Source organism: Myotis yumanensis, unplaced genomic scaffold (genome assembly GCF_028538775.1).
Source record: "Myotis yumanensis isolate MYYU_CA2020_CCGP unplaced genomic scaffold, mMyoYum1.0.hap1 SCAF_14, whole genome shotgun sequence".
In the NCBI taxonomy this organism is placed as follows: Eukaryota; Metazoa; Chordata; class Mammalia; order Chiroptera; family Vespertilionidae; genus Myotis; species Myotis yumanensis.
In genome coordinates, this window is record NW_027223765.1 from 211,167 (window position 1) to 236,101 (window position 24,935).

Below are 24,935 nucleotides of genomic sequence, written 5' to 3' on the forward strand. Positions count from 1 at the left end.
GGCCTCTGTCACCAGAGGGGCCCCATCGTAGGGAGCAGCCCCAAATCAGAGCCCCGCCCCAGCAGTGGAGGAGACGGGACACAGGACACAGGGACAAAGGGGTGGCCCTTACGCCCGGCAGAGAACCATCCTGCACAGGAGACTGCAAAGGAAGGCAGGGGAGTGGACCTGGGGGAAGCTCTCAGACACCAGGACCAGGAACTCGGGGCAGTGGGGCGCCAGGAGGGTGTGGGTGCAGCTGGAAAGTGGGCATGTTGGCTGCCAGAAAGGTTGGAACAACTGGATTGTGGCCTTAGGACTCGGGCTTGGGGACCCATTCACATTGAGGGGGAAGAGATGGGGGTTCTGGGGGGCTCCATTTCCGCAGCCGAGTCTGGGGGAGACCCCAGGACCCATGAGTCTGGACACCCATCCTCAGAGGCACTAAAACAGTAAAGTTAAAAGTGCCCTTTGCTTTACAGATGAGGAAACTGAGGCCCAGACAGCAGGAGAGTCCTGGTGCCCAGAATACACAGCTGGTGAGTGGCAAGCGGAGTGTGTGTGTGGGGGGGGGGGGGGGGCTGTCGGTCTGAATTCTATTTCCTAGGGCGCCCCCCCTCCCCCAGTCACATTAGCTTCCTCCAGCCATCCTCAAAGCCCTCCGGTCCAGGAACCCCAGGCCCCTCCTGCGCCTCAGCTCCCCAGACTGGTACTGAGAGGCGTGGACGGGGGTCCCAGGCCCCCTCTCCTGGTGGGTCAGGCGTCCGCTAAAGCACCTAAGCCCCGCCCCGCCGCACCCCAGACCCCAAAGACTCCGCTCTCTTTCCCCCTAGGTGGTGGGTCCCCAGGGGACCAGCCCTCCCAGAGCGGCTCCCGGTGTGACCGCGTGGGAGCAGGAGGCGGGCCCCGCGGGTGGGGGTCTGGCCGATCCCCGGGCCCCGCAGCCTCCAGCCGCCCGGGGTGGAGTCGGGGCGGAGCTGGGGGCACAGGGCGGCGCCTGGATGGTCCAGGCTGCAGAGACCCGACCGGGGAGACCCGGGGGGGGGGGGGGGGGGGGCGGGGGAGGGGGGGGCAGGGAAGGGGCGCGAGGCCGGAGACACGGGCGGGGGCGAGGCGGGTCTGGGGGTCCCGGTGAGGGCGGGGCGGGGCCGGGGGCGGGAGGGCAGCCGCGCAGCCTCCGCAGGGACCCCGAGCAGCCCGAGCGGGACCCCGCCAGCCAACCGCGCTGGCGCGGGCGCCTCTGGGGAAGGGGGCCTGCTCCGCGGCTGGGCCCATGCACCGCCCGGGCCGCGGGCAGGAAAGTAACGCCCGTGCCCCGGGGCGGAGAGCCCAGCGGCGGCCGCGGCCCGGCGGAGCCCCGGCCCGACGCGCACACAGCCCCGGCCATGCCCTCCACACGCCCGCCCGCCGCCGTGCGCCCCGAGCGCGGCCTGGAGAGGATGCCCGGCGGGGCCCGCTCCCTGCACACGCCGCGGCGGAGCGACCAGGGGGCGGGGGCGAGAGGCCCAGGCGGCGCCCGGCGGGGGAGGGGAGCGGCGGCCGCCCAGGCGAGGGACGCGCGCGGCGGGCGGCGGCTCCGGGCGGCGGCCGGGCGGGGGGCGCAGGAAGCCAGGCGGGCCAGGGAGACCCCCGAGCTCCATGAAGTCCCCCCGGGGCCGCGGACGGGGCGCTGTCCTGGGGAGTCTGTCGGGGGGCCCCCGACATCCATGGCAGGGCGGGGGCCGCGGCGGCGCGCTCGGAGTAAGTTGGGTCCGGGCCGGCGCCAGGGGAGGGGCCGGAGTCGGGGCCGGGGGGCTGCGGGGGGCTGGCCGGCGGGGGGCTGGTCTGTTCCGGGGTCAGCCCGCGGCGCCGCCTCGGAGCCCGCGAGCCGCCGGCCCGGCCTCTGCGCTCCGGGCTTTTTGGAAACTTGCAAATGTTTTCGCAGAGAAGGGGGAGGGGAGGAGGGAGCCCGAGTGACCGAGCGGGAGCTGGGCTGAGGGAGGACGGAGGCCGAGGCCGGGGGAGCTGCAGACAGACTGTCGGACAGACGGACAGAGCGTCCCGGCCGCAGGCGCGCTCCGGCGGCGCGGGCGCAGGCGGGGCTCCCGCCGGGGACGGGGCAGGGGCGCGGGAGGCGGGCCCCGACGAGATGGCGACCCCAGGGGGTCGCGGCGCTGGGAGCCCGCGGCCCAACCCCCGAAGGTCTCGGGGTCGCGGCAGAGTTGGGACCAGCCCGGAGCGGCGTGGAGCGGCTCCAAACGCGCCCCCCGCCCCCGCCCCGCCCCCCGCGCGCCCCCCCGCCCCCGCCCCCGCCCCGCCCCCCGCGCGCCCCCCGCCCCCGCCCCCCGCGCGCCGCGGAGCTAAAAATAACCGCCCGCGCGCCCCCCCGCGGACCGCGACCCCGACCCCTCCCCCGACCCTCCCCCTGGGCGTGGGGCGAAGCCGCAGCTCCCAGTTCCCCAAAAGAAAAAAAGGGGGAAAAAAGAAAAGGCGGGGCGGGGGGCGGGGGGCGGGCCGGGGGCGGGGGGCCCGGCCATATGGATGTGATTTCTCCGCCGCGAGGCAGACGGGCCGCTCCGCAGCGCTCGGCGCCCGCCCGCCGCCGGCCCCCGCTGCCTCCGCCTCCGCCCTCGCCTCGCTCGCTCGCCGCCCTCGGCGCATGGGCCCCGCGTCGGGTCCCGGGCCCTCGGGCCGCCGGGCCGCCGGGGTCTCCTAGGCGCGGGCGTGGGCGGGGCCGCCGGCCTCACGGCTCTGTCCCCCCACCCAGGACCGGCGGCGGCGGCTGCCCCGAGGGACGGGGCCCTAGGCGGCGGCGATGGGGGCCCGGATCGCGCCCGGCCTGGCGCTGCTGCTCTGCTGCCCGGTGCTGGGCTCCGCGTTCGCCCTGGTAAGTCCCTGCCGGGCGGCGGGCTCACCCCGGGGCCCCTGGGGGAGGAGGGGTGTTCGGGGTGCGGAGCCTTGGGTTCCCCGAGTCCTTTGAACTTTGCATGGGGGTCCCTTCTGACCCGGGCCCTCTGTGCCTGCTGCCTCTGGGGTGTCTGAATTCTGGGTTCCAAACGCCTCCTTCACGTCTCCCTGTTTCTGAAGGCTGGGTTTGGGGCCCCGGGTCTGGAAGTCTGTGGTTGGGGACCCCCTGTCTTCCTCTGGTTGGTCTCCCACAGAGATGACAGTGTGACCAGCCGAGATGGGCTTTGGCCCTGAGGTGGCGTCCACAGACTTCGCTCTGGGGCCTCTGCCTTCTGCTCGTTTTGTTTGCGATCCAGGACAGGGCTGTGGGCTGAGGTCAGAGTCACCCAGGCAGGGGCAGGATTGAGGGGACCTGCAGCTCTCAGGGTCCCCTGCGTGCACAGCGCGCGCACACACACACACACACACACACACACAGCTTTACCCAGAGTGGAAGCTCTTTTCCCTGGAGAGGCGCAGATGGTTGGTGTGGAGGGAGGATGGAGAACATTCCTACAGGAGAAACGCTCAGGGAAGATGGGGGGCCCCATCGGTACCCTCCTGAGAGCAAAGGCCAGAGGGGACCAGTGGGACCAGAAGAGAAAGAATGGGAGATGAGGAGAGAGAGAGAAGAGAGAGAAAGGGGGTGCAGACCAGAGCTCCCCAGAGCAGGAGGCGTAGACAGACCAAGAATAGGGGAGAAGGACGGGGACACCGGAGGGGCAGGAGCGGAGCCCTCATCTGCGGGTCTGCGGGCCTTTCCTGGGAAAATCCATCAGATCCCAGCCCAGCCCGTCCGGGCGGCCCTTGCTGAGGAGGCCGTCTGCCTGTGTCTGCCCTCAAGGCCCCCGCTGCCTCCCGGCCCACCTCCCAGGTGAGGGCATTCGCCTTCTAGAAAGACAGGCAGGCAGCCTCCTCCTCCTGACCAGCTCCTACCCAGGCAGAGCCCCCAGGGGAAGGAAGGCCGGAGCTCTGGGATTCTCCCAGCTCTGCCCGGTGCCTGCGTGACCCTGGGCTGCCCTTCACACCTCACTTCCCATCTGCACAAAGACAGCAGGAAAGAAACATCCGAGGTTCTCCTCTCTGCTCCTGGCTTCAGTGCGCCTCGTGCCCCACGAATCCAGCTTCCCAAAGTGTAGACGGGAACGGAGGTTCAGAGGTGAACCCAGGTGAATGCCAGGGCCCAGAGCCATTTCCCATCCTCCCCTTTCCCAGGCTCTCAGCTCCCTGGGCAGAGCCACCGGCACAGTCGTGTGCACATACGTGTGCATGTGGTTTTGGAGGGATAGGGCTTGGGTGTCTTGCGAGTATTGCCTGTGTCGGAGCAGGATCTGTGGGACTCTGGGCATGGCCATTCTCTGGGTCTGTGTGTGCGTGTCTGAGCCGTGTGTGCGCGCACGCCTGTGGGAAGCTGTGGGTCTGCACACGCCTTGCTGGAGCAGAGCTGTGCTTGCACATGTGTGCGTCTGTGGACACAGGGCGCCAGGTCTGTCGTGTTCCTGTTTCCTAAGTGCTCTGTGTGCTACTTGCCAGACACAGTCTGAGCTCTTGACACTGTTAACTGGTTTATCTTTCCCACAACCTCTTGTAAAGGCTCTGCTGTTGTCCCGTTGGTAACGGCCTGAACCACACAGCCATTATGGCCGTTACTGGTTGCATGCCAACCACGTGCCACGCTGTGCCCGTAGGGGAGAGGATACGGGTCCCCCAAGGCCCTCCATGGAGGCACTCGCAGATCGTTCGCCTGGCTTAGCTCTGGCCTGAGGCTGAGGTAGGACAGGAGAGGTGTTGGGGCTGGATCTGCTCCGGGACCGTGTTGGGGCGTCTGTGGCTGGACTCGAAGGACGGGAGTGCCCTGGACCCTTCCTGGCTTCAGGGCTAGAGGATACGGTTGGAGGGTCACTCACACCCTGTGGTCCTGGTCTCAGTGGGAGCCAGCGAGAGGCTGCCAGTCTGCCAGCTCCCGCTCCTGGACCAGGCACGGCTTCTCCCACCAAGATCTTCCCTGGTACCCACCATGCCCACCTGCCTGAGCTGGTGCCCAACCTGTGTGCTGCCTGCCCAGCCAGCCCCAGGACCCAGCTCACATCCCCAGGGATCTCACGTTTGGGGGACTAGAAAGCATCCCACTGGGAGCAAATTTGCCTGTGGTCAGACTCAGCCAGTCCATCTTGTGTGTTCAGGGAAGAGGGACCGTGAGGCTGGGGTCAGATGGAGTGAAGTGTGGAGGGAATGGGGGCAGAGGGGTGGTCTTATCCTTGGGGTGCTCCATCCTAAGGACAAGTGAAGGAGAACCTGCAGGAGGGAGGTGGAAGGTCATCGTAGGGGGACTGGCCTTCCGTGTGGAGACGTGACCTCAGAGTCAGACTCCAGAAGGACTGGGGGGGGGGGGCGAGGACAGGGTGGCCCCCTCCCAGCCTGCTCCAGGGGCTCGGCCACAGGGCTCAGTTCCAGACACAAGAAGGAACTAAGCTCCCAGATTCTGAGCTAGAACCCGTTTTCTCACGCCGTCCACTCACCCACCATTTTATGCGAAAGGGCCTGAGTGGGAGCCTGCACGGAGGTGGGGTTTGAGCCCAGGTCCTCGGCTCTGCCCTGAGCCGCTTCCTCCAAGGCAGGGAGCCCGTGCCCACTCGGCTTTTCCTTTGCTTCCTTTTTCTAAAAAATAAAATAAAATATTGTTTTACTTTTTTAAATTTTTATTTCTAATTTCATAACGGACAATTGCAAACGTCCTTCCTTATAAAAGAGTCAAATACTACAGATTGGACAAACATCACTGATTACTCTGAGCCCCACCCCCACTTTTAGAGAAAATGGTGTTTAACCGTCTGGGGGGGGCGTGGGCTCCCGACCTTTCTCTGTGCGTTTCCAAAGTGTCCCTATCCAGCCGGTAGTTGTGCTCTTGTTTTCCGCTTGTTTTTAAATAAATGTTATCGGGTTGCGGGTAGGGTTTCCGCCACAAGCCTTTTTCCACGTAAAGATGCACCTTGGGAACCTCCGTGTCCATGAATGTAAATCGATCTTGTTTTAATGCTGCGTCGTGTTCCAGAGTGCGGCTCCATGCCGCGTTCCCAGGAATGCACATCAGACCGTGTCTGCACAGTGTGTGCGCATGTGTGTGCACGTATGTGTGTGTGCGCGCGCGCGCGCGGTGTGTGTGTGTGTGTGTGTGTGAGAGATCCTGACCGTGGCAGAGAAGCTCCTTGAGATGCCGGCTGTCCCCGTGTGACCGTCCCCGGGGGATGTTTCTAGATCCTGTCATTGCTGGGTCTGTGGACATGCACACTTTCAGTTTTCACAGACGAGGCCAAACTGCCCTCTACAGCCGCCGCCCCCGGGAGGGCGCAGGCGGGCCTCCCCCAACACCCGACTCGTAAGGCAGGGTTCTCTCCCTGCCTTTGCCATTCTGAGGTGAAAAGTGACCTCGCGTCGTTTTAATTTGTCAGTTGCTAGTGAGCGTCGGACTTGCCGGTTGGTTTGTGGTCCATCTTCTAGAGCCTGCTCAGAGCCATGACCCACCTCTCCTGGTTGTTTGCCTTTTACTGTTGATTTGTTGAAGCTTTTTATATCACCTGCCCTTTAACCCCCCGCCCCGCCCCCACCCCGCTCTGGGCACTGCCTGTGGACAGCAGGAGGAGGGGCGAGCCCTCGCGCTTGGGTTTTCTTCGGAATGTTTTAATGAGGCATCAGCAGCCTCCCCCGGATTCCTGTCGTGGGCCTTCTGGGGACACTCCCTGGTCCAGCCACCACGTCAGGAAGGCCAGAGAGAGGGAGTCCCCAGGAAAAAGGAAAGCTCGATGGCGGGGGGGGGGGGGGGGGGGGGGGGGGGGGGTGTGTGTGCAGAATACTGTAGAGTGCGACTGCGAGAGGGTGCAAACCTCAGCCCTGACCAGCCCCAACTCTGGGCCAGCCTGTGCGGAGGGGGCACCTGGTGGGACCCATTCTGCCGACCAGGCAGGTCTGGCCGGTCCTCCAGCCCAGGCTGAGCCGCTGGTGAGGACCCACCCTGTCCTCGCCGCCGACTGAGGCCACCTCCCGGGCTCCGTCCCCCTGGGGCCCGAAGATGTCCACGCTGGCCGGGAGGAAAGGCAGCATCCCAGGGCCTCCCCTACCCCCTCCCAGCCACGAACACAGGCGGCTTGTTCAGGAAGGCCTGGCGGGAGGGGGCAGTCCACACGCAGGAGTGTCCCTGCAGGGAGCCTGTCCCGGCCAGCTCGGGCCAGACAGACTGAGGGCAGCAAGGGGTGGGGGAGCCCCAGGCAGCGGGCACGAGAGACATGGAGGGGCCAGCGCAGTCCCAGGAGTGCAGCCGGGAGAAGAGGTGCAGGGAGCCAGGAGGCCCCGTCCATCAAGGTGGTTTGCCTGGAGGCACACGTGTCCTCGGCAGTTAGAGCTGAGCACACACCCACCACCATCGGCCTCTGCTCACCTGTGCGCCTACCTCGCCCCTGAACTCTGTGGAGCCGCCTCAGGAGCTCTGCAAAGGGGCGCTTGCTCGGCGCAGGGAAAGATGGGGTGCAGAGGGACTGAGGAGAACGGGTGCTGAGAGAGGACCAGGCCTGGGCCTCCCCCTGCCCCGGCCTCCAGGGCTGCAGCTCGACCCGAGCAGACCTCACTCCAGTCCCGGCCTCTGCTCAGCCTTCGTGTCCCCTTTGTGAGACGGGATGTGGTGGAAGGTGAGGGACATTGGCTAACGTCCAGGGGCCATGGCTGGTGCCAGCAGGGAGGGGGCGCCTGGGGGGCGGGGAGACCGGCCAGGTCCAGGGATGACCAGCAGGGTCTGCTGCCTCCAGAGCGGAGCACGAAGCCAGCAGCCGCCTTCCCCGGGGACCAGGCTGGACCCAGGGGAGGGACGGAGGGATGGATGCGACGACCAGAGGGCATCGCGAGGCTAACACCTTCCCCAGAGGCAGAGGTGTCAGCCGCGAAGAAGGATCCGTGTGTTTCCTCCACAGTTTTCCCGGAGGAGGAGGCCTGTCTGGGACCACAGGCAGCAAATGTGTGGAATTTGGCAGCTGGGAGAGGCCCTGAGAGGAGTGGCTCTCATTTGGTCAGTGGCTGGAGCTGGCTCTCCACCACCACGGCCACCATCACACCTCCATCCGCCCCCAGCCTGTCACTGCCTCCCCACGACCCCACTGCCACCCCATGTCCCCCCACTGCCCCCCCACGGCCCCACTGCCACCCCATAGCCCCCACTGCCCCCCCACGGCCCCACTGCCACCCCACAACCCCACTGCCCCCCCACAACCCCACTGCCACCCCACTGCCCCCCCACGGCCCCACTGCCACCCCATGGCCCCCACTGCCCCCCCACGGCCCGACTGCCACCCCACAACCCCACTGCCACCCCACGGCCCCACTGCCACCCCACGGCCCCACTGCCACCCCCACAACCCCACTACCACCCCACAGTCCCCACTGCCCCCCCACGGCCCCACTGCCACCCCACGACCCCACTGCCACCCCACAACCCCACTACCACCCCACAACCCCACGGCCCCACTGCCACCCCCACGGCCCCCACTGCCACCCCACGGGCCCCACTGCCCCCCCCACAACCCCACTGCCCTCCCCCACGGACCCCACTACCACCCCCACACCCCCCCACGGCCCCCACTGCCACCCCACAACCCCACTACCACCCCCACGATTCCCCACGGCCACCCCCACAACCCCACTACCACCCCACGACCCCCACTGCCCCTCCACAACCCCATGGCCCCACTGCCCCCCCACGACCCCACTGCCCCCCCACGGCCACCCCATGGCCCCCACTGCCCCCCCACTGCCCCCCATGGCCCCCACTGCCCCCCCACGACCCCATTGCCCCCCCACAGCCCCCCCATGGCCCCCACTGCCCCCCCACGGCCCCCACAACCCCACGGCCACCCCATGACCCCCACTGCCCCCCCCACAGCCACCCCAGCCCTGCGTCCGCATGGGGTGGCTTGGGAGTGGGTTCGGGGAGCTGCTGGCTCCCGGCGGGAGAGGTAGTAGCAGCTGGCTTTCTCTTCCTCTGGGCTCCTGGACTCAGGAAATGAGAAACACATCCGGGCCTCTTGACCACACACTGCTGTCTGCCGGGAGGGATGGCAGCTCCTGTGTTTGTAAATAACATACAGGCTCCCAGCCCCCAGCTGCCCCCGCCCGGAGCCCCGCACACCCCAGCCCAGTGCTCCCAGGCTGCCTCTCCCTCTCCCCCAGCTCAGGGCTAAGGTCAGGGCGTCACTCGCCCCCCATGTTCACGGCTGCACATCGCGCACAGGAAGGCTGTGTTGGGTGGACGGTGGGGAGCGTGTGCTACAGGGGGAAGTCGAAGCCCAGCCCTCCAGGTTAGGTCAGGGGAAGAGAGCCCTAAGCTAACACCATGGGAGGGATGTGGGGAGGGCGTTGGGGACACCTGACACCCAGGTGGGGGGTCCCATCCGTGGTGGGTATGGACTGACTGACCCCCGACCATGACCCAACCCTGTGTCCTCACCCTTTGTCCCAGAAAGCCAAGACCCACAGGCTCCCTGGACCCAAAATGATGTGGGTCTGAGTCCTCCGCCCCCAGCTCAGCTGGTGGAGGGCGGGGTGGGTGAGGGTGGAGCAGCAGCCAGCAGCCGGGGGCAGGCCAGGAGGAGGACCCGCTGTCCAGCGGGTAGGCCTCCTCAGAGCAGTGACCTTGAATCTTAGTGTGAGTCCAGGGTGGACCCAGGTATGCAAGGAGTTAGGGGCGGTCCTTGCACCCCACAAACCTGTGGAGACATGCCTCCCCCAGCGGCCTCCTTCCCCATCCTTGGAGCCCCCCTCCCAGCGCCCCCACTGTGGCTCCTGCACTCAGACACCTCCCTCTGCCAGGCTGGGCCCAGGCTGGGGGCAGCCATGGCACCGGCAGCCGGGGGCCCGTAGCCATGAGGTGGGTGCTATTGCTGCTGACCTTTAAGGCAGTGTAGCCGGCGTCCCCCCGGGGCCGGCCCTTCCCCCTTCACGCCACGCGCAGGTCCCCCAACAACGAATCACAGGCCACAAGCTGACGAGCTGCACAGGCACTTGGCTGTGTCAGTCAGCCTGTGGGAACACTGGGCACGTTGGGCTTCATTCCCCTTAAACTTTAAAGCCTCAGGGCGATGGAAGTTGTGCCGTGAGGACTTGCTGCACCTCATTTACTCCTCACAACAGCTCTCACCCAGGTTTCCAGGTGGAACACTGAGGCGCAAGGATGAAGCCACGTTCCCAGAGACTCACAGCCTGTCCGTGGTGGAGGCAGGATTCAAGCCCCGTGCTGGTGCAGAGAGGGTGCTGCCATTGGGGGGGGGGGGGGGGGGTTCCTGGCAAGGGAGCTGCCCTCCTGGCAGGTGGGAGTGCCCTGGTGTGGCCGCCCTTCTCCACTCCGTGGCACTGCCCTCCGCTCCTCAGGAAAGTGCTGCCCTGATTCAGGCTTGAATCCCTCTGGCTACAGTGGCAGTTCTGCCGTGACTGGATGACAGGGAAGTGGGTCCCACATACAGGGAGGCCAGAGGTGGGGCTGCTGTCGCTGTGCCTTTAGTCTAGGCCTCAGCTCTGACCCTCAGCCCGTATCCGTGGGCTAGAGCGTCTGCTGGGAGGGCCGGGGTGCCCGTCTTTGGGAGCTGTGACGCTGCAGCCGGTCACATGGGAGCTCCCCAGCAGCTGGGAGAATGCAGTGCATTGGTCTGTCTGTCTTGAGAGATGGAGGTGGGCAGAAGGAAAGGGGGTGGGAAGGGAGGTGGGTAGTGAGGGGTAAGATAAGACTGGCCAAGGGGCTGACAGTGACTAGGAGGCTGGTGGCAACACTGGTGATGGCAGTGGTGGTGCTGGTGGTGCCAATAGCACTGGTGGTAGTGATACTGGCAGTAACAGCAGTTAGTGCCGTGATGGTGGTGATGGTGGTAGACGGTTGTGCTGGTCAAGGTGATGGTCTGGTGGTGGTTGGTGGCTACTGATGGAAGTATGAGTTGTAACAATAGATGGTAGAGAATGGGTGCCAGGATGGGGTGGGGGTGGATAGCTCCACAGGAGTCAGACCCATAGCAGCCTGATCCCCAGTGCCCGAGGCACAAAGGGAACTTCCGGTTGGCCTTGGAGCCCCTGGATTGGGCAGGCCGGAGTGGCCCTCCCTCAGCCCATGCCCCACAGCCCCCTCCCCCATAGCTGGCAGGTGGGGGCAGCAGCAGAGACACAGAAAGGTGCCCAGCCCTTCCCGGGGACCCTGGGCACAGGGTCCAGCTGAGCTCTCAGTGTCCAACTCAGACTCCAGAGACACGGAAGCACGGACATTGACAAGCAGCCTCTGCCCAGAGCACGTGTGCACACGCATGTTCAGACACTCGGGCTCACAGTCCACTCCCATATGCACGCTGACACTCCCTGCGTGAGGACACAGGCGGCACACACCAGTGCACACACCGCCCACTCACACGCACACGCAAAGGCCCAGCTAAGTGAGACCAGCAGAGACTCTTGGCCCTGGAAGCCCTAGTTGCCGCCACCAAGAGACTCGGTCAGTTAACTTGTCCCGCAGCCCAGCCCCTGACCCCCCAGCCCCTTGCCCCTTCCCTCCCTGCCTCCGGCTGGTTCCCAGGCCTGCAAAGCCCCACTCAGACCGAGGGGCCCAGCCCGGCCTTGGGATGCCTGTGGTGGATGTAAGGGGCCAGCTCTGCCCGGTGGAGCCTGAGGGGACACAGCCGGGCCCTGGGGGCTCCAGGGACATGTCCTGGCCCGGGCGTCTCGGGATGCAGTACCTCTGCAGGCTCCCTCACGGGTTGGGCACACTGAGCTGTTCCCAGCCAGGGCGCTGCCTTCACCCTCTGGCTCCTTTCCAACCCTAAGTCAGGGGAACAGAGGCTGGGGGTGAGACCAGCGCCCCCAGATGCTCCTGTTCCCTTCCTGAGTCTCAGAGGGTGGGCGGAAGCCCAGGCGGGCGGAGCAGCGGAGAAAGGCCCGACTGTGACTGCATTATCAGTACGAGCGAGCGAGCGAGGCCTGCTGGTACCCGGCAGCTTCCCGAGAAGCCATGGGGCTGGGGATGTGGGGACTCAGCCCTCCCACCCTCAGCCTGCACAGCGGGCCCTTCCCGCCCAGCCAGGCCCGCCCAGCCAGGCCCGCCCAGCATCCCTCCATCCCTCCCTCAGCTCCCCCAGGGGTGTGCACAGTGGGAGGGCTGAGGCCCCCACCATTCAGGGGAAAGTGTCAGGATGGACGTTGGCGATTCCCAGGGTTCCCGTGAGCGAGGACTTGAAGGCATTCAGGCCTTTTTCCCCCAGAGCTCAGCACGCCCTGTGCTCACTCCATCCCACTCAGGTTCCCAGTTGCGGCCGATTCTGTGAGGCTCTGGGATCTGTCCTGGGACATTCCATCCATTTCTCATGCCCCCCTGGGGAGCGGCCCAGACAGAATATCAGTGGCTGCAGCAGGCCGGTTACTAGCGGGCAGAGGGGACCCACGCCCCCTTTTCCTCTGGTGATGCAGCCGTGCCCCGTGGAGCTGTGGCTGCCCACGGGAGGCCCATTTCCCACTTTCTAGGGTGAGGGCCTTGGGAAGGGGGGTCCCTCGGGGATGGTTGTGGGACCTGCTGCCGCCTGGCCTGCACTCTGACCTTCGACCTGGTAGGTGGAGTGCAGATGACGTCATTACCAAAGAGGAGCAGATCTTCCTGCTGCACCGAGCCCAGGCCCAGTGTGAGGAGCGGCTCCAAGAAGTCCTGCGCAGGCCAGGTGGGCGGGGCGGGGCGGCCGAGGGGCGGGGCCGGAGGAAGGCGGGAGCCAGTCTGCAGAACCAAGTGGCATCAGGGCGGGTGGGTCAGGTGAGGGGAGGGGTGGGGGTTGCTTCAGGCGAGTCCAGGCAGATGCCGGGGTTGCAGCTCGATCCCCAGGATAGGGTGTGCAGGAGGCAGCCAATCGATGTTTCTATCTCTCTAGCCCTCTCTCCTCCCCCCTCTCTAAAAATCAATGAAGACATATATTTTTTAAATAAAATAAAAAAGTCAACAGGCTCAGAAATGAGTGGGGTGCAGAAGGAGGTGCACCACAGCTAGGAAGAGGGGGGCTTCGATGGTATGAAGACAGCTAACGTCGAGTCACCCCAAGCTGCTGACGCCCGTGAGGCGCCCAGGGTGAGGAACATGGATAGGGTGCTGGACCCCATGGCTGCTTCCTGGTGGAGGCGCATTCAAGGCGGGGTCCAGGAAGGTCAGGTCCTTGAGGGAGGCCACCTGGGCAGCGGGCCAGCCCAAGTGTCCAGGGTCAAGAGGATGGAGGGTCCATGGGCCTGGATGGAGGAGCATGAGAGGCTAAGTGTCTGTCAGGGTCACTGTCCAGGAGAGGGTGCTGGCCTGGGCTCGGGCGGGCTGCCTCCCACCAGCACAGCATGGCCGTGGTGAGGGTGGGGCCAGCTCACCTGACTTCTCAGCTCCTGCCCATCTCGAGTTGGTTTCTGTCTGGAGTCCATTTCCTGGAAGTGGAGATGGGCTGCATTAGCGCCTGTCCAGGCCTCTGACATCGTCTGGCTAATCTCATTAGACTGGAGAAAGTCCAGGCCCAGACTGACCAGCTGACCAGAGCAGCTTCCTCGCTGAGCTGGCCTGAGGCTGCCAGCGGGGGGGAGGAGGCTGGGCACGCTCGGGCCCGACAGGACACGGTGTAGCACACGGCCCTCTCCCACGCCCGGCTCACAGGGCCTCTCCCACATCACTCCCACCCGCAGCGCCTGGTCCCCTGCCCATCAGATCGGGGACTTGCTCTTCCCGCTGTGCGTCCTGAACCCAGCCTTCTTCCTAGTTGTGGCTGCACGTCATGCGCCCTCAGTTCACGATCCAGCCCTGTCTTCCCTCTTCACCCCATCCTGCCTCCCCCAACCCTGAAGCTCAAGGTTGCCGGCAGGCACACGGCACAGCCATTCCAGTCCAGGTGTCTGCACTCAGCTTCCCACTGTGGCCACCAACCCGACAAGGGAAGGCCAGGGGCCTGGCTTGGGCTGCAGCCTGAGGAACGCAAGTTGGAGAAAAGGGAGACTTTGCAGCGAGGAACAGAGACCTCACGCATCTCCCGTGGAGAGCAAGGCCAGGCCCCACCTTCAATGGGGTCTCCAGGGTCCCTGTGGGTCCCCAGTGAACCCCTGACTCGAGCGTCCCCAGGCCAGGGGAGCGTAGGCAGACTGTCTGCCCAGCCCTGACAGCTGTGTGCTCTTGCTCTCATCACCACCAGCAGCCGCTTGACCTGCCCAGCGCTCGGGCCTGGCCTCCCTTTCTCTGTGTAACCTCTGTGGACGGCACTACTGTCTGCTTTCGCCAGGCGCCCCTGGTGGGGCCTTCGCCTCCTGCGTGGGCTGCGGCTCACTGGGTCCCAGGACACCACCTGTGCCCATGTCTTGCCCACATTTACCACCCACCCCTCTAGTGGGTCCACACCGCATGGTGCTGGCTGCCCTGGGAACCCTCTTTGGACGTCGCCATCCCTTTGATTAATTCTGCACCCAGTTTGTAAAGCACTTCCTCACCTGTCATCTCAGCTCTCCCAGCAGCTGGGGTGTCGGCAGGACAGGGCACGACCCCGTTGTGCAGCCTGGGAGTCTGGGGCAGGAGGTGCCCTGGGTCCCCTGCTGCAGCACCTGACAGCTGTAACGGCCCCCTTTCTCCAGCCGACATCATGGAATCGGACAAAGGATGGGGCGTCCGCGTCCACGGGGAAGCCCGGGAAGGAGAAGGCGCCCGGGAAGCTCCACCCTGAATCCGAGGACAAAGAGGCGCCTCACGGCAGTAGGCACCGTGGTATGTCCACGCATCTGTCAGCGGCAGCTCGGACTACCTACCCCACCGCCCCCAGACCCTCCCGGGAGCTCACGCCTGGCCCTGGGGCTGCCTGCCCCCCCTCCCCGCCCCCCCCCCCCCCCCCCCCCCCCCCGCCCCGCGCCGGAAAGCAGGGGAGGGGCCGGAGGAGAGAGAGCTGAGGGGGCAGCGGGAAGAGGCAAGCAGGCTGGATGGGCTCAGGAGGTGCAGGCAGAGAATTTGCCCCCCACTACCCCAGGGTTGGGGGTACCCAGGGCTACAGCCCCTTCCATGGGAGAGGTTGGGAGGGACCCAGAGACAGAGAGAAAGAGGCAGGAGAAACGGAAAGGGGACCAGGAGGTTCAAACGGGGATGGGCCTCAGTATATCAGAGGACGCACCAAGACACACAGTGAGGTGGGCCATAGAGGCACGCGGCAGAAGGTGGGGCGGGAGACAGTGGGACGAGGAGGGAGAAGAGAGGAAGGGCGGGCAGCGCTGCATTGTCCCCAGGGACGTAAGAAGAGACAAACGCAGAGCCCAGGCTGCAGCCACAGGGCCGGTTTGAACCGGCTGGGTGGGCAGCAGATTCCAGATGGGCCACATCTGGGAGGCTGTGGTCACCCTGTGGCTCCCCAGGGACCAGAGGGAATTGTGGGCCTGGCCAGGCGGGGCTGGGAATATGGTGCCCAGGACAGAGGGCCTTTCACCACGCCCTCTGTCTGGGCCAACCATCCAGGCAGCCTTCCAGGATGGCGGGACAGTCCCAGGGTTGGAACCCTGCAGGGGAGAGAAGGGAGTGGGGGTGTGTGGAAAGGGGGAGATTCAGAAACTGGGGACCCTCTGAGGTCACACAGCATCTCTGCTGTGAGCCCGGCGCCCCAGTGGGACGTGTACCTGCCTGCCATCCGAATCCGCAGTGAGCACTAGATGGCCTCTCCCGGTGTTCCTGGAGCCGCTCACCGATGGGGGGGGGGGGGGGGGGGGGGCGTGGAGGGAAGTCCGGCCGATGTGGTCCATGCCCACTTCCCAGGGAAGAGACTGCAGTGCAGCCAGGGAACCCCTGCAGGAGCCCGGCCGGCACTGGCCATGAGACCTGCCTCCTGTCCGCGGGTCCCGGCGGTCGTGTAGGAAGCATTCTCAGCTGAGGGGGTTAGTCCAGAACCCTGACCTTCTCCAGGGGCCCCAAGAAGTGAGACCAAGACCAGAGAGAAGAGAGAGGCCTGGCCAGGGCTGAGCACTTGAGGGGCAGGGCCTTGGGCTCTCTGCCCGAGCAAATCGCTGCCCCTCTTGGCCTCTGCCAGCCTCCTAGCCAGTGCCCGTACCTGTGTGGCGGGGAGCGGGGGGCTTAGTGAGATCTGAGGCCAGGCGGGGTGCAGGGCACGTAGGGAGTAAGGGCTCAATACAGTCTCCCCAGAACACTCCAGGCCTGAGTTCTCCAGTCTTGGGGTGCAACTGTCTCTGAGGAAGCCAGCGACCCAGGTGCATTCATCCCTCTGGTCACTAACCATGGACTTGACGGGTGTCCCCACCTTGTCTGTCTGTCTGTGGGCACAGGGCGCCCCTGCCTGCCTGAGTGGGACCACCTCCTGTGCTGGCCGCTGGGGGCGCCGGGCGAGTTGGTGGCGGTGCCCTGTCCCGACTACATTTACGACTTCAATCACAAAGGTAAGGCGGCCGGGATGGGGGACCTCGGGACACCAGGGCTTGCAGCTCAGGGCGTCAGTGGCTGCAGACCCCTCTGCCCCCCTGACTCTCCCGCGGACCCGCAGGCCACGCCTACCGTCGCTGTGACCGCAATGGCAGCTGGGAGCTGGTGCCCCGGACACGACCGGACGTGGGCCAACTACAGTGAATGCCTCAAGTTCCTGACCAACGAGACTCGTGAGCGGGTGAGAGCCTCCCTCCTCGCGCACCATGGGTGACCCTGACCGAGCCCTGACCTCTCCAGCACCCTTGACCTGGCCTCCGCCCCTCACCCTGGTGCCTCCCCCCGCACAGGAGGTGTTTGACCGCCTGGACATGATCTACACGGTGGGCTACTCCGTCTCGCTGGCCTCCCTCACCGTGGCTGTGCTCATCCTGGCCTACTTCAGGTGGGCGGGGCCTTCGTTAGGTGGGGCGGGCGATGGTGGGGCGGGGCCTAGATCTGGTGGGCGTGGCGATGGCGGGGCGGGCCTAGATCTGGTGGGGCGGGGGTGATGGTGGGGCGGGGCCTAGGTCTGGTGGGCGGGGCAATGGCGGGGAGGGGCCTAGATCTGGTGGGCGGGGCGATGGTGGGGCGGGGCCTAGGTCTGGTGGGCGGGGCAATGGCGGGGCGGGGCCTAGATCTGGTGGGCGGGGCGATGGCGGGGAGGGGCCTAGATATGGTGGGCGGGGCCTTAGCTAGATGGGCGGGGCGGGCGCACCCCTTCCCCCTCCTCTACCCCTACCCGGCCGGGTGTCCCGACCCGCTCGCCCCGCGCCCGCAGGCGGCTGCACTGCACAACGCAACTACATCCACATGCACCTGTTCCTGTCCTTCATGCTGCGCGCCGTGAGCATCTTCGTCAAGGACACGGTGCTGTACTCGGACTTCACCCTGGACGAGGCCCAGCGCCTCACGGAGGAGGAGCTGCGCGCCATCGCCCAGGCGCCCCCGCCGCCCGCTGCTGCTGCCGCCGCCGCCGCCGCCGCGGGCTACGTGAGTGGCCCCGGAGCCCGTGCCCTCAGCCCTGTCCGTCTCAGCCCTGCACCCCCGCCGCCCGCCCCTGCGTACGGGACCTGGGCCGGAGCCCGCCCTCCCTCGGGCTTGACCAGCACCACTTGCCCCCTCTCCCCTCCAGCCCTGTGCCCCTCGGCTCACCGCCCCCACCCCCGCCCAGCCCCCACCCCCCCAGGTGCGGCCGCCTCTGGCTAACACCGCTGGTCTCCTAGGCGGGCTGCCGCGTGGCCGTGACCTTCTTCCTCTACTTCCTGGCCACCAACTACTACTGGATCCTGGTGGAGGGGCTGTACCTACACAGCCTCATCTTCATGGCCTTCTTCTCTGAGAAGAAGTACCTGTGGGGCTTCACAGTCTTTGGCTGGGGTACGCGGGGCAGGGGCACAGGCAGCGGGACCACGAGGCTAAGACACCCACACAGCATAGCCTGTCCGGGAGCAGAGCTTGGCTGGGTGGGGTTCACCTGGACTGGGCTCAGCCCAGAGTTGGGGTGAGAACTCTCGGGTCAAGATTCAGCTCAGGCCCTGGCCGGTTTGGCTCAGTGGGTAGAATATCGGCCCTCAGACTGAAGGATCCTGGGTTCGATTCTAGTCAAGGGCATGCTCGGTTGCAGGTTCCCCAACCCAGGTGTCTCCCTCATTGATGTTTCTGTCTCTACCTTTCCCTTCCATTCTCTCTAAAAATCAATGGAAAATACCCTGGGGGAGGATTAACAACATAAAGATCCAGCTCAGGATCAGAGTGGGACCCTGGGTCAGAGGTCAGCCTGGAGCTGGACTTGGGATCTGGGACCCCACCCCCCCCCCACCCCCCGCCAAGAACCCTGACTGTGAACACCAATCCCGTGTGAAGCTGCCCACGGGGCCCATGCCCCCCTCTCCCCCCTGCTTCATGCACAGCCCCCCTGCAGAATGGGCAGCTGGGCCTGCCCTCCTCCCCTGCGGGCTCTGGGATCAAGTTGCTGATAATTGTCCATTATTGTTGGCAGCTCCAGGGCCTGGGCTCTGGGCAGCTGGCCAGACTGCAGAGGGGCAGGTCTGGTGCTGGAGCCCTCTCAGTGCTCAGCACCCAGAGGCCCTCAGATCAACAGCCACAGCCTCCTGCTCCTTGGCACACACTCTGACCTTGACCTCAACCACAGCCAGCCCCAGAGTTGGGGGGGGGGGGGGGGAGACCTAGACCTGGTCCCAGGAACTGAGCAGGCTCTGGGCCTAGAGGGTGTCAGGGTGGGGGGGAGCACAGAGAAGCGTAACCCAGGTCACTCCCTCCCCTCCCAGAGGTACTCAGGCCGAGACTGAAGTGAGGGGATGGAGGGTGGGGACCTGGGCTCCCTTCCTAGAGGCAGAGCTCCCCCAGAGGTGCCGGGGCCATCTGAGCCGGCATCGGCCTGGGCACACCAAGGTTCCCCCGGTAATAGGCTCCTTCCCCCCCAGGACACCCCGACCCCAGAGCAGCGCCCTGTGGGGAGGGAGGAGGAACAGCCTGGCGTGGCTATTTCTGACTGGGTTTCACCGCGTGCCCCACGGGCTGTATGTGTAGGGGGTGCAGAATCGAGATGAGGCAGAGGGCTGGGTGGGGCCTCAGGGCCTGTCTGTCACCAAGCAGCTTGTGTGCCTGGGAGAGGGGTCAGGGACAACGGGGGGGCACGCTGGAGGTGGTCAGGGACGAGGGGAAGGGGCTGGCATGGTGGGCTGAGAAGAAACCTGGAATAGCATCTGAGGCCTCACACGCTGTCCCCTCTCTGCACACAGGTCTGCCCGCCATCTTCGTGGCTGTGTGGGTCGGGGTGAGAGCCACCCTGGCCAACACCAGGTAGGTCCAGGCGGAGGAGAGGCTGGGGTAACACAGGCCAGAGACACCCCAGCACCCTCTTCCTCTGGGAAGCAGATGACGGGGCCTCCTGCGCCCCGGCCCCAAGTGGCCCCAGCTCAGGGTCACAAGAGGCTGGCCTCACGCCTGGCCACACCTCGCACACCCTGACCCATGTCCCCAACAGCTCATGTCAGAGTAGACCAGCTCTGGGCCTGTGGGCAGGCTCTGGGTGGGAGCAGGACGGGGTGGGAGCGGACGGGGTGGGGCTGACGCCTCGCCTCCCGCAGGTGCTGGGACTTGAGCTCCGGGCACAAGAAGTGGATCATCCAGGTGCCCATCCTGGCCTCCATCGTGGTGAGCGGGGGTGGCCGCAGGGGTGGCCACAGGGCTGGGTGGGAGCTTTCGTGGACCCCAAGGTCTCAGCCACATCCCGCCCCCGGGCCTAATGGGGAAGCCGAGGCCCCATGGAGCCCCTGGAGATGCCGTGGCAGAGCAGGGCCTGGGCAGGGCCGTGGACCCCCCCCCCCCCCCACTCCTTGCCCCCGCCCTGTTAGGAGGGCATGGAGACTCAGCCCCCCCTCACTCCACAGGTCAACTTCATTCTCTTCATCAACATCGTCCGGGTGCTGGCCACCAAGCTTCGGGAGACCAATGCCGGCCGGTGCGACACGCGGCAGCAGTACCGGTGAGCACCCACCATGCCAGGCTCCTCAGAGGTCAGAGATCAATAGCCAGGCACCACATACCAAAGACAAGACTGAGGCTCCACGAATGAGCCTGTTTCAGGGGAAGGGCCCAACTCCCGACTGCCTGGTTGGCCCCGCCCAGAAGTGATGGGCGCTCTCCTGGCCTCTGAGGCACCCCAAAGCCAACCTGGGCCACTCGGTGCCAGGCCTGCCCTGATGCTGGGGTTGCAAGGGCGGGACAAACCCAGCCCTCCCCTCAGAGAGCTGGTCCGGGGGAGCCCGAGGTACAGGTGGGCAGTGGCGGCTCAAGGTGCTGACACCTGAGGAGTGGGTCCTGGGATCGTGAGGTGCGGCTGGGCAGGGGCGGGCGTGATGAGTGCCAGCAGAGGGAGCAGCAGGTGCCAGGGCCCGAGACGGGACTACAGTTCACTCCAGGAACACTTTGCCCATGAACTAGCTTGTCCTCCACTGGTGGCCAGAGCCTCAGGCCCCGTGGTGGCTTCTGGAGCCCGGGGCCAGCGGGTGGGGAAGAGGGGGCAGCGTGCCCGTCGAGGGGGACGTGGCGTGGCCCTGACCTGCTGCCCTGCTGGCCCAGGAAGCTGCTCAAGTCCACGCTGGTGCTCATGCCACTCTTCGGCGTCCACTACATCGTCTTCATGGCCATGCCCTACACCGAGGTCTCAGGGACACTCTGGCAAGTCCAGATGCACTACGAAATGCTCTTCAACTCCTTCCAGGTGAGGGGCTGGCCAGGTGGGCGGGCTGCCTGCTCCCCACGACTGGGCTGACCCTAGCTTCCACGCCTCTCTCCTCCCTACAGGGATTTTTTGTTGCCATCATATACTGTTTCTGCAACGGCGAGGTAAGTGGTGGGTAGTGGCAGGCGAGGCAGGAAGGACGCAGAGGCACCAGGGCTCCCGAGCCCTGCTCCTCCCGTACTCCTGCCCGGTTCTTCTCTGTCCTGGAGGCAGAGAGATCTTTCCAGATGGTTCAGGCTCAGGATGTGCTAGGAGTTGTGGGCTCTCCCATCTCTGGGGTAGCCCAGTGTCTTCCCAACCCCAGGGCTGAATGCTCTGTCATCCAGATGGAGCGACTCAGCCACTGAGTCGGGGACATCTGAACCGCAGAGGTTCTGGGTGTGTCTGCTGCCTGCAGCCAAACACCGTGGCCTGGGCCTTGGAATTTTCCGGGAATTTGGAATTTACCCATCTCCCTCCAGGGCTGTGCTGTAGGGGCCAGGGTGGGGGCACTGCTGGGCTTGGGGTGACGGGTGACAGAGGGGTCAGGGGCACTCCTGAGGTCCACCTCCTCCTGCCACCCAGGTCCAGGCTGAGATCAAGAAGTCATGGAGCCGCTGGACGCTGGCCCTGGATTTCAAGCGCAAGGCGCGCAGCGGGAGCAGCAGCTACAGCTATGGTCCGATGGTGTCTCACACGAGCGTGACCAACATCGGCTCCCGCGCGGGACTCGGCCTGCCCCTCAGCCCCCGCCTGCTGCCTGCTGCCACCAATGGCCACCCACAGCTGCCTGGTCACACCAAGCCAGGGCCCCTGGCCCTCCAGACCTCACCGCCAGCCACAGCTGCGCCCAAGGACGCCAGCTTCCTCAACGGCTCCTGCTCAGGGCTGGACGAGGAGGCCTCTGCGCCCGAGCGGCCACCCGCCTTGTTGCAGGAGGAGTGGGAGACAGTCATGTGACTGGGGACCAAGGGTTGGACCTATGGACATAAGGGCGGACAGACGGACCAAAAGATGGATGGTCGGTGGTGGCCCACTCATGACTGAGCTGGGAGGACAAAACAAAAAAACAAAAAAAGGAAAAGGAAGCTTCCTGCTGTGGTCTGAGCTGGGGCCTCGAGGCACTCCAGGGGAGAGGGGCTGGGAGCCGCGGGGTTCTGTAGTCTCACCTCAGGAGGAGTCTAGCGATGTGGGCCAGGCCCTGGGCCCGGGGTCAGGGCACCGTCCAGTAGGAGGGCCTGGGGCAGCACAGGGTCCCTTGGTGCCACACGCTGACCAGTGGGCCCTGCAGGAGTGGGCCCCAGCCTTTCCCTGTCACCAGCTGCCCCCTCAGCGCTCCCCACTCAGGCTGCCTTTGGCCAGGCTCCCCAGCAGCTGCCCACCGGCCCCAAGTCACTGTCCACCCAGGGCCAACCTCAGATCCTTCGGGTCCCTGGCCGCCTCCCCACCCCAAGCCTGAGGCCCCTCCTGCCTATCTCATGGCCATGCTGTGGCTCTTGGGGGCTGGGACACTCGGGGAGCCCCCATGTGACCGCCACCCCAGCCCAAATCTGACTCCCGGGATGCAACAGGTGCAGGGGCCATGCCTGGGCACCTGGGGGAAGGTCGGCGGGGGCCCTGCTCTGGCTCAGGGCTGTGGGAGCCAGAGGGCTGGCCCATGGGATTCTGCACTCGGTCACTGAGCAGCCCACCCAACACCTCCCTTGGCCCCTAGAATGGCAGAGGCCCTCGACCCGACCACAGTCCTGAGCTCTGGCCGGCCCTTCCCTCCTCTCAGCTCAGGCCGTGTTCTCCTCCAGGGACTCGGCATCCGGGAAGTGCTCCCCGACTCCAACAGCAGCCCCTCATCGGAGGCTGGGCGAGGGTCACAGGGCCAGGACCCCAGAGGTGGCATGGCACCCAGCAGCCCAGGCCCTGCCCGCCTGACCTTCCAGATGGCAGGCAGGGCGGACAACTGTCCAGAAGCCTGGGGCTCCCCGTGGCGACCTGCTCGGGATGGTGAGGGGCACAGGCCGGGGCCTGAGGGCCCCCGAGCCACAATGAGCAGCAGGGCTGCCCGTGGGAGAGCAGCAGAGGGGGCCCCAGGGGCAGGGCAGGCAGGTAGCCAGGCGGGAGATGGTGATGGGGTGGGGGGCGCTGTGAGGGAGGATCCCCAGTGAGACCCCAAGCCCCCCAGGGGTGTCTGAGGCCCTCCCCAGCTCAGACCACTGGGTCTTTCAGGAAACTCGTCCACCCACCCCACAGGCAGTCATGGGGCCTGAGCGGCTGGGCCCAGGCCCATCTTCCAGCCCAGACCCTCTGGAGGCCTCTGAAGTCCAGTCGTGAGCCCCTCACCCTGAACATGCTGACCAGGCCCCCAGGACAGGGCTGTGCCTGCCCCTCAGAATGGGTGCCGGGACTGAGTGAGCCCTCCTCTCAGACTGGATTCCCTCTGGCGCAGGGTTCAGCCTCGCCCGCAGTCTGGGGCTCTCCACGCCAAGCAGGGCTGTGCGCACCTTCCCTGCAGATGGACCCCAGAGGGCTGCTTCTCCTCTGGACTGTGCCCAGGCCGCGCTGGGCGCCCACTCGGCCAGGGTCCCCAGGCCAGGCCAGGCTTCCAGACCCAAGCAGACGCCTCCAGGTGAAGGCCAGCCCTCCCTCCTCAGGATATTTGCACCCAGGTCTCCCCCTCAGACTGGGCATGCCCCCCACTCCCCACCCCCGGCACTGGATGCCAGGGCAGGACCTCTTACCGCACCCAGGCCCCTGGGGCAGGACCAGGCCTCCTCCCTGAGACAGGACCTCCTGGGCCATGGCTGGCCGCCCCACCGGGCCCCGAGCCTCACCCGGGCCATCCAGGTGCTGGCAGAGGGGGCTCCCAGTGGGCCTGGCGGGCAGTCAGGACCCTGTTTGCCTTGAGCAGGGGCTGGAGCCAGGTGGTCACTTCTCCCGTCACGGCCTCGCGGCCTGGCCAAGCCGCAGGGAACATGTAAACACCAGCAAGGCGGCAGCTGGGAGCAGGGAGCCCAGGACCCCGACCCCGGCTGCCTCGGCCTCAGTGTCCAGGCACCTTGTGGGCTACCCTGGACTCCAGCTCCCACCTGTGAGGGGCCTCTGAAGACCCCTAGAAGGATGCCCCCTCCTGGGGGCCTAGAGCACAGGCCAGGCTGCAGGGGCGGCTGGTGAGCCCACAGCTCCCACGCAGAGTGGCGTTTGGGGGAGTCCAGGGTCATTGAAGGGACGGCTGTGCCCATCTTCAGCCTGCAATGCCTTCTACACCAGCGGTCGCCAACCAGTGGTCCGTGAGGTCTGAAAAGTTGGCAACCACTGTTCTAGGCGAAGGCGGAGCTGGGCCCATCTGAGTGGGCAGGTGTGATGACCCACACACTTTAGTCCTTGCCTGGGATCATGGGAGGGGCAGGCAGAGGAAGGGGACCGAGGCCTCTGAAGTTCAAAAGGGACATGACCCTTCCTGGGGGTCGAGTGGGTCCTGGCTCTGGCCGGGTTGCTAGAAGGCAGGTCTGCACGCGGGGTCCCAGGCAGAGGGGGCTGAGAGGGTCTCGCTGAGCACACAGGCAGGTGGGTCCTCATCCAGCGCGGCAGATGCCCAGCCGAGGCTGCCATGGCCAACGGAAACACGCCTGGCTGGGTAGAGCTGCTGCTGGCAGAGCGGCTGGGGAGCCAGGCCGCCTCCATGTGCCGTGTGATCCTGGCCATGGAGCTGTCCCTCCGAGCAGGTCAGGCCCCGTCCAGGTCGCCGGGCCCTGGGAGCGCCCCTAGGCTGGGTTCTGCCTGCCTGGGCGAGGCCCTTAGCCTTCACCAGCCTCAGCCCTGCAGGGGAGGGGGGGTGTGGGTCCTGTGCAGCTCCCAGTCCAGGGCCTGAGGGTCAGGCCAGGGGCCGGGAGGCAGAAGACGACGGCAGGCCTCCACCTCCCACCCGCGGGGGAAGGGCCCTTGGTGTGCCCGCATCAATGAGGCACCTCCTGCTCCGTTAGTGGGTAGAGGTGGGTTCCATCCCCTCCCCAGGTCCGGACTGGAAGTTCCGTTTAGTCCTCAGAGCCACTGGGGGGGGAAGGGGGGGGGCGGCTCCCGCTGGCCTTGCTGCCCAGTGGTGAGGAGGGGACAGCCCAGGCTGGTTCAGGGCATGGGAGGGTGGGCTCATGGCCACCCAAGCGCCCTTCTCAGAGCCTCAGAACCTGTGGTCCAAACCCTCCCGGACCCTGGTACACGAGGCCCTTCAACTGGCCCCTCGACCCCCATGCTGAGCTCTGCAGGCAGCCCTGACCACCTGCCCCTCCCAGACCCTCTGCCCAGCAGCCTTTTCCCACTCCAGCATCGAGTCAG

The 24,935-nt window shown here is 66.0% G+C and overlaps 1 protein-coding gene across 1 annotated transcript; it reads left to right on the top strand.

Moving 5' to 3' along the window:
- The first annotated feature begins 2,645 nt into the window (after positions 1 to 2,645).
- PTH1R (parathyroid hormone 1 receptor) lies at positions 2,646 to 21,965 on the top strand. Its single transcript, XM_070390808.1, is given in 18 exon segments — positions 2,646 to 2,845; positions 5,116 to 5,120; positions 12,529 to 12,626; positions 14,548 to 14,575; positions 14,577 to 14,677; positions 16,231 to 16,341; positions 16,446 to 16,492; positions 16,494 to 16,565; positions 16,675 to 16,769; positions 17,145 to 17,160; positions 17,162 to 17,356; positions 17,590 to 17,743; positions 19,129 to 19,189; positions 19,477 to 19,543; positions 19,780 to 19,874; positions 20,471 to 20,612; positions 20,696 to 20,737; positions 21,198 to 21,965. Coding segments are annotated over 18 exon segments (1,776 nt in total). The 5' UTR covers positions 2,646 to 2,773; the 3' UTR covers positions 21,573 to 21,965.
- The last annotated feature ends 2,970 nt before the right edge of the window (positions 21,966 to 24,935 follow it).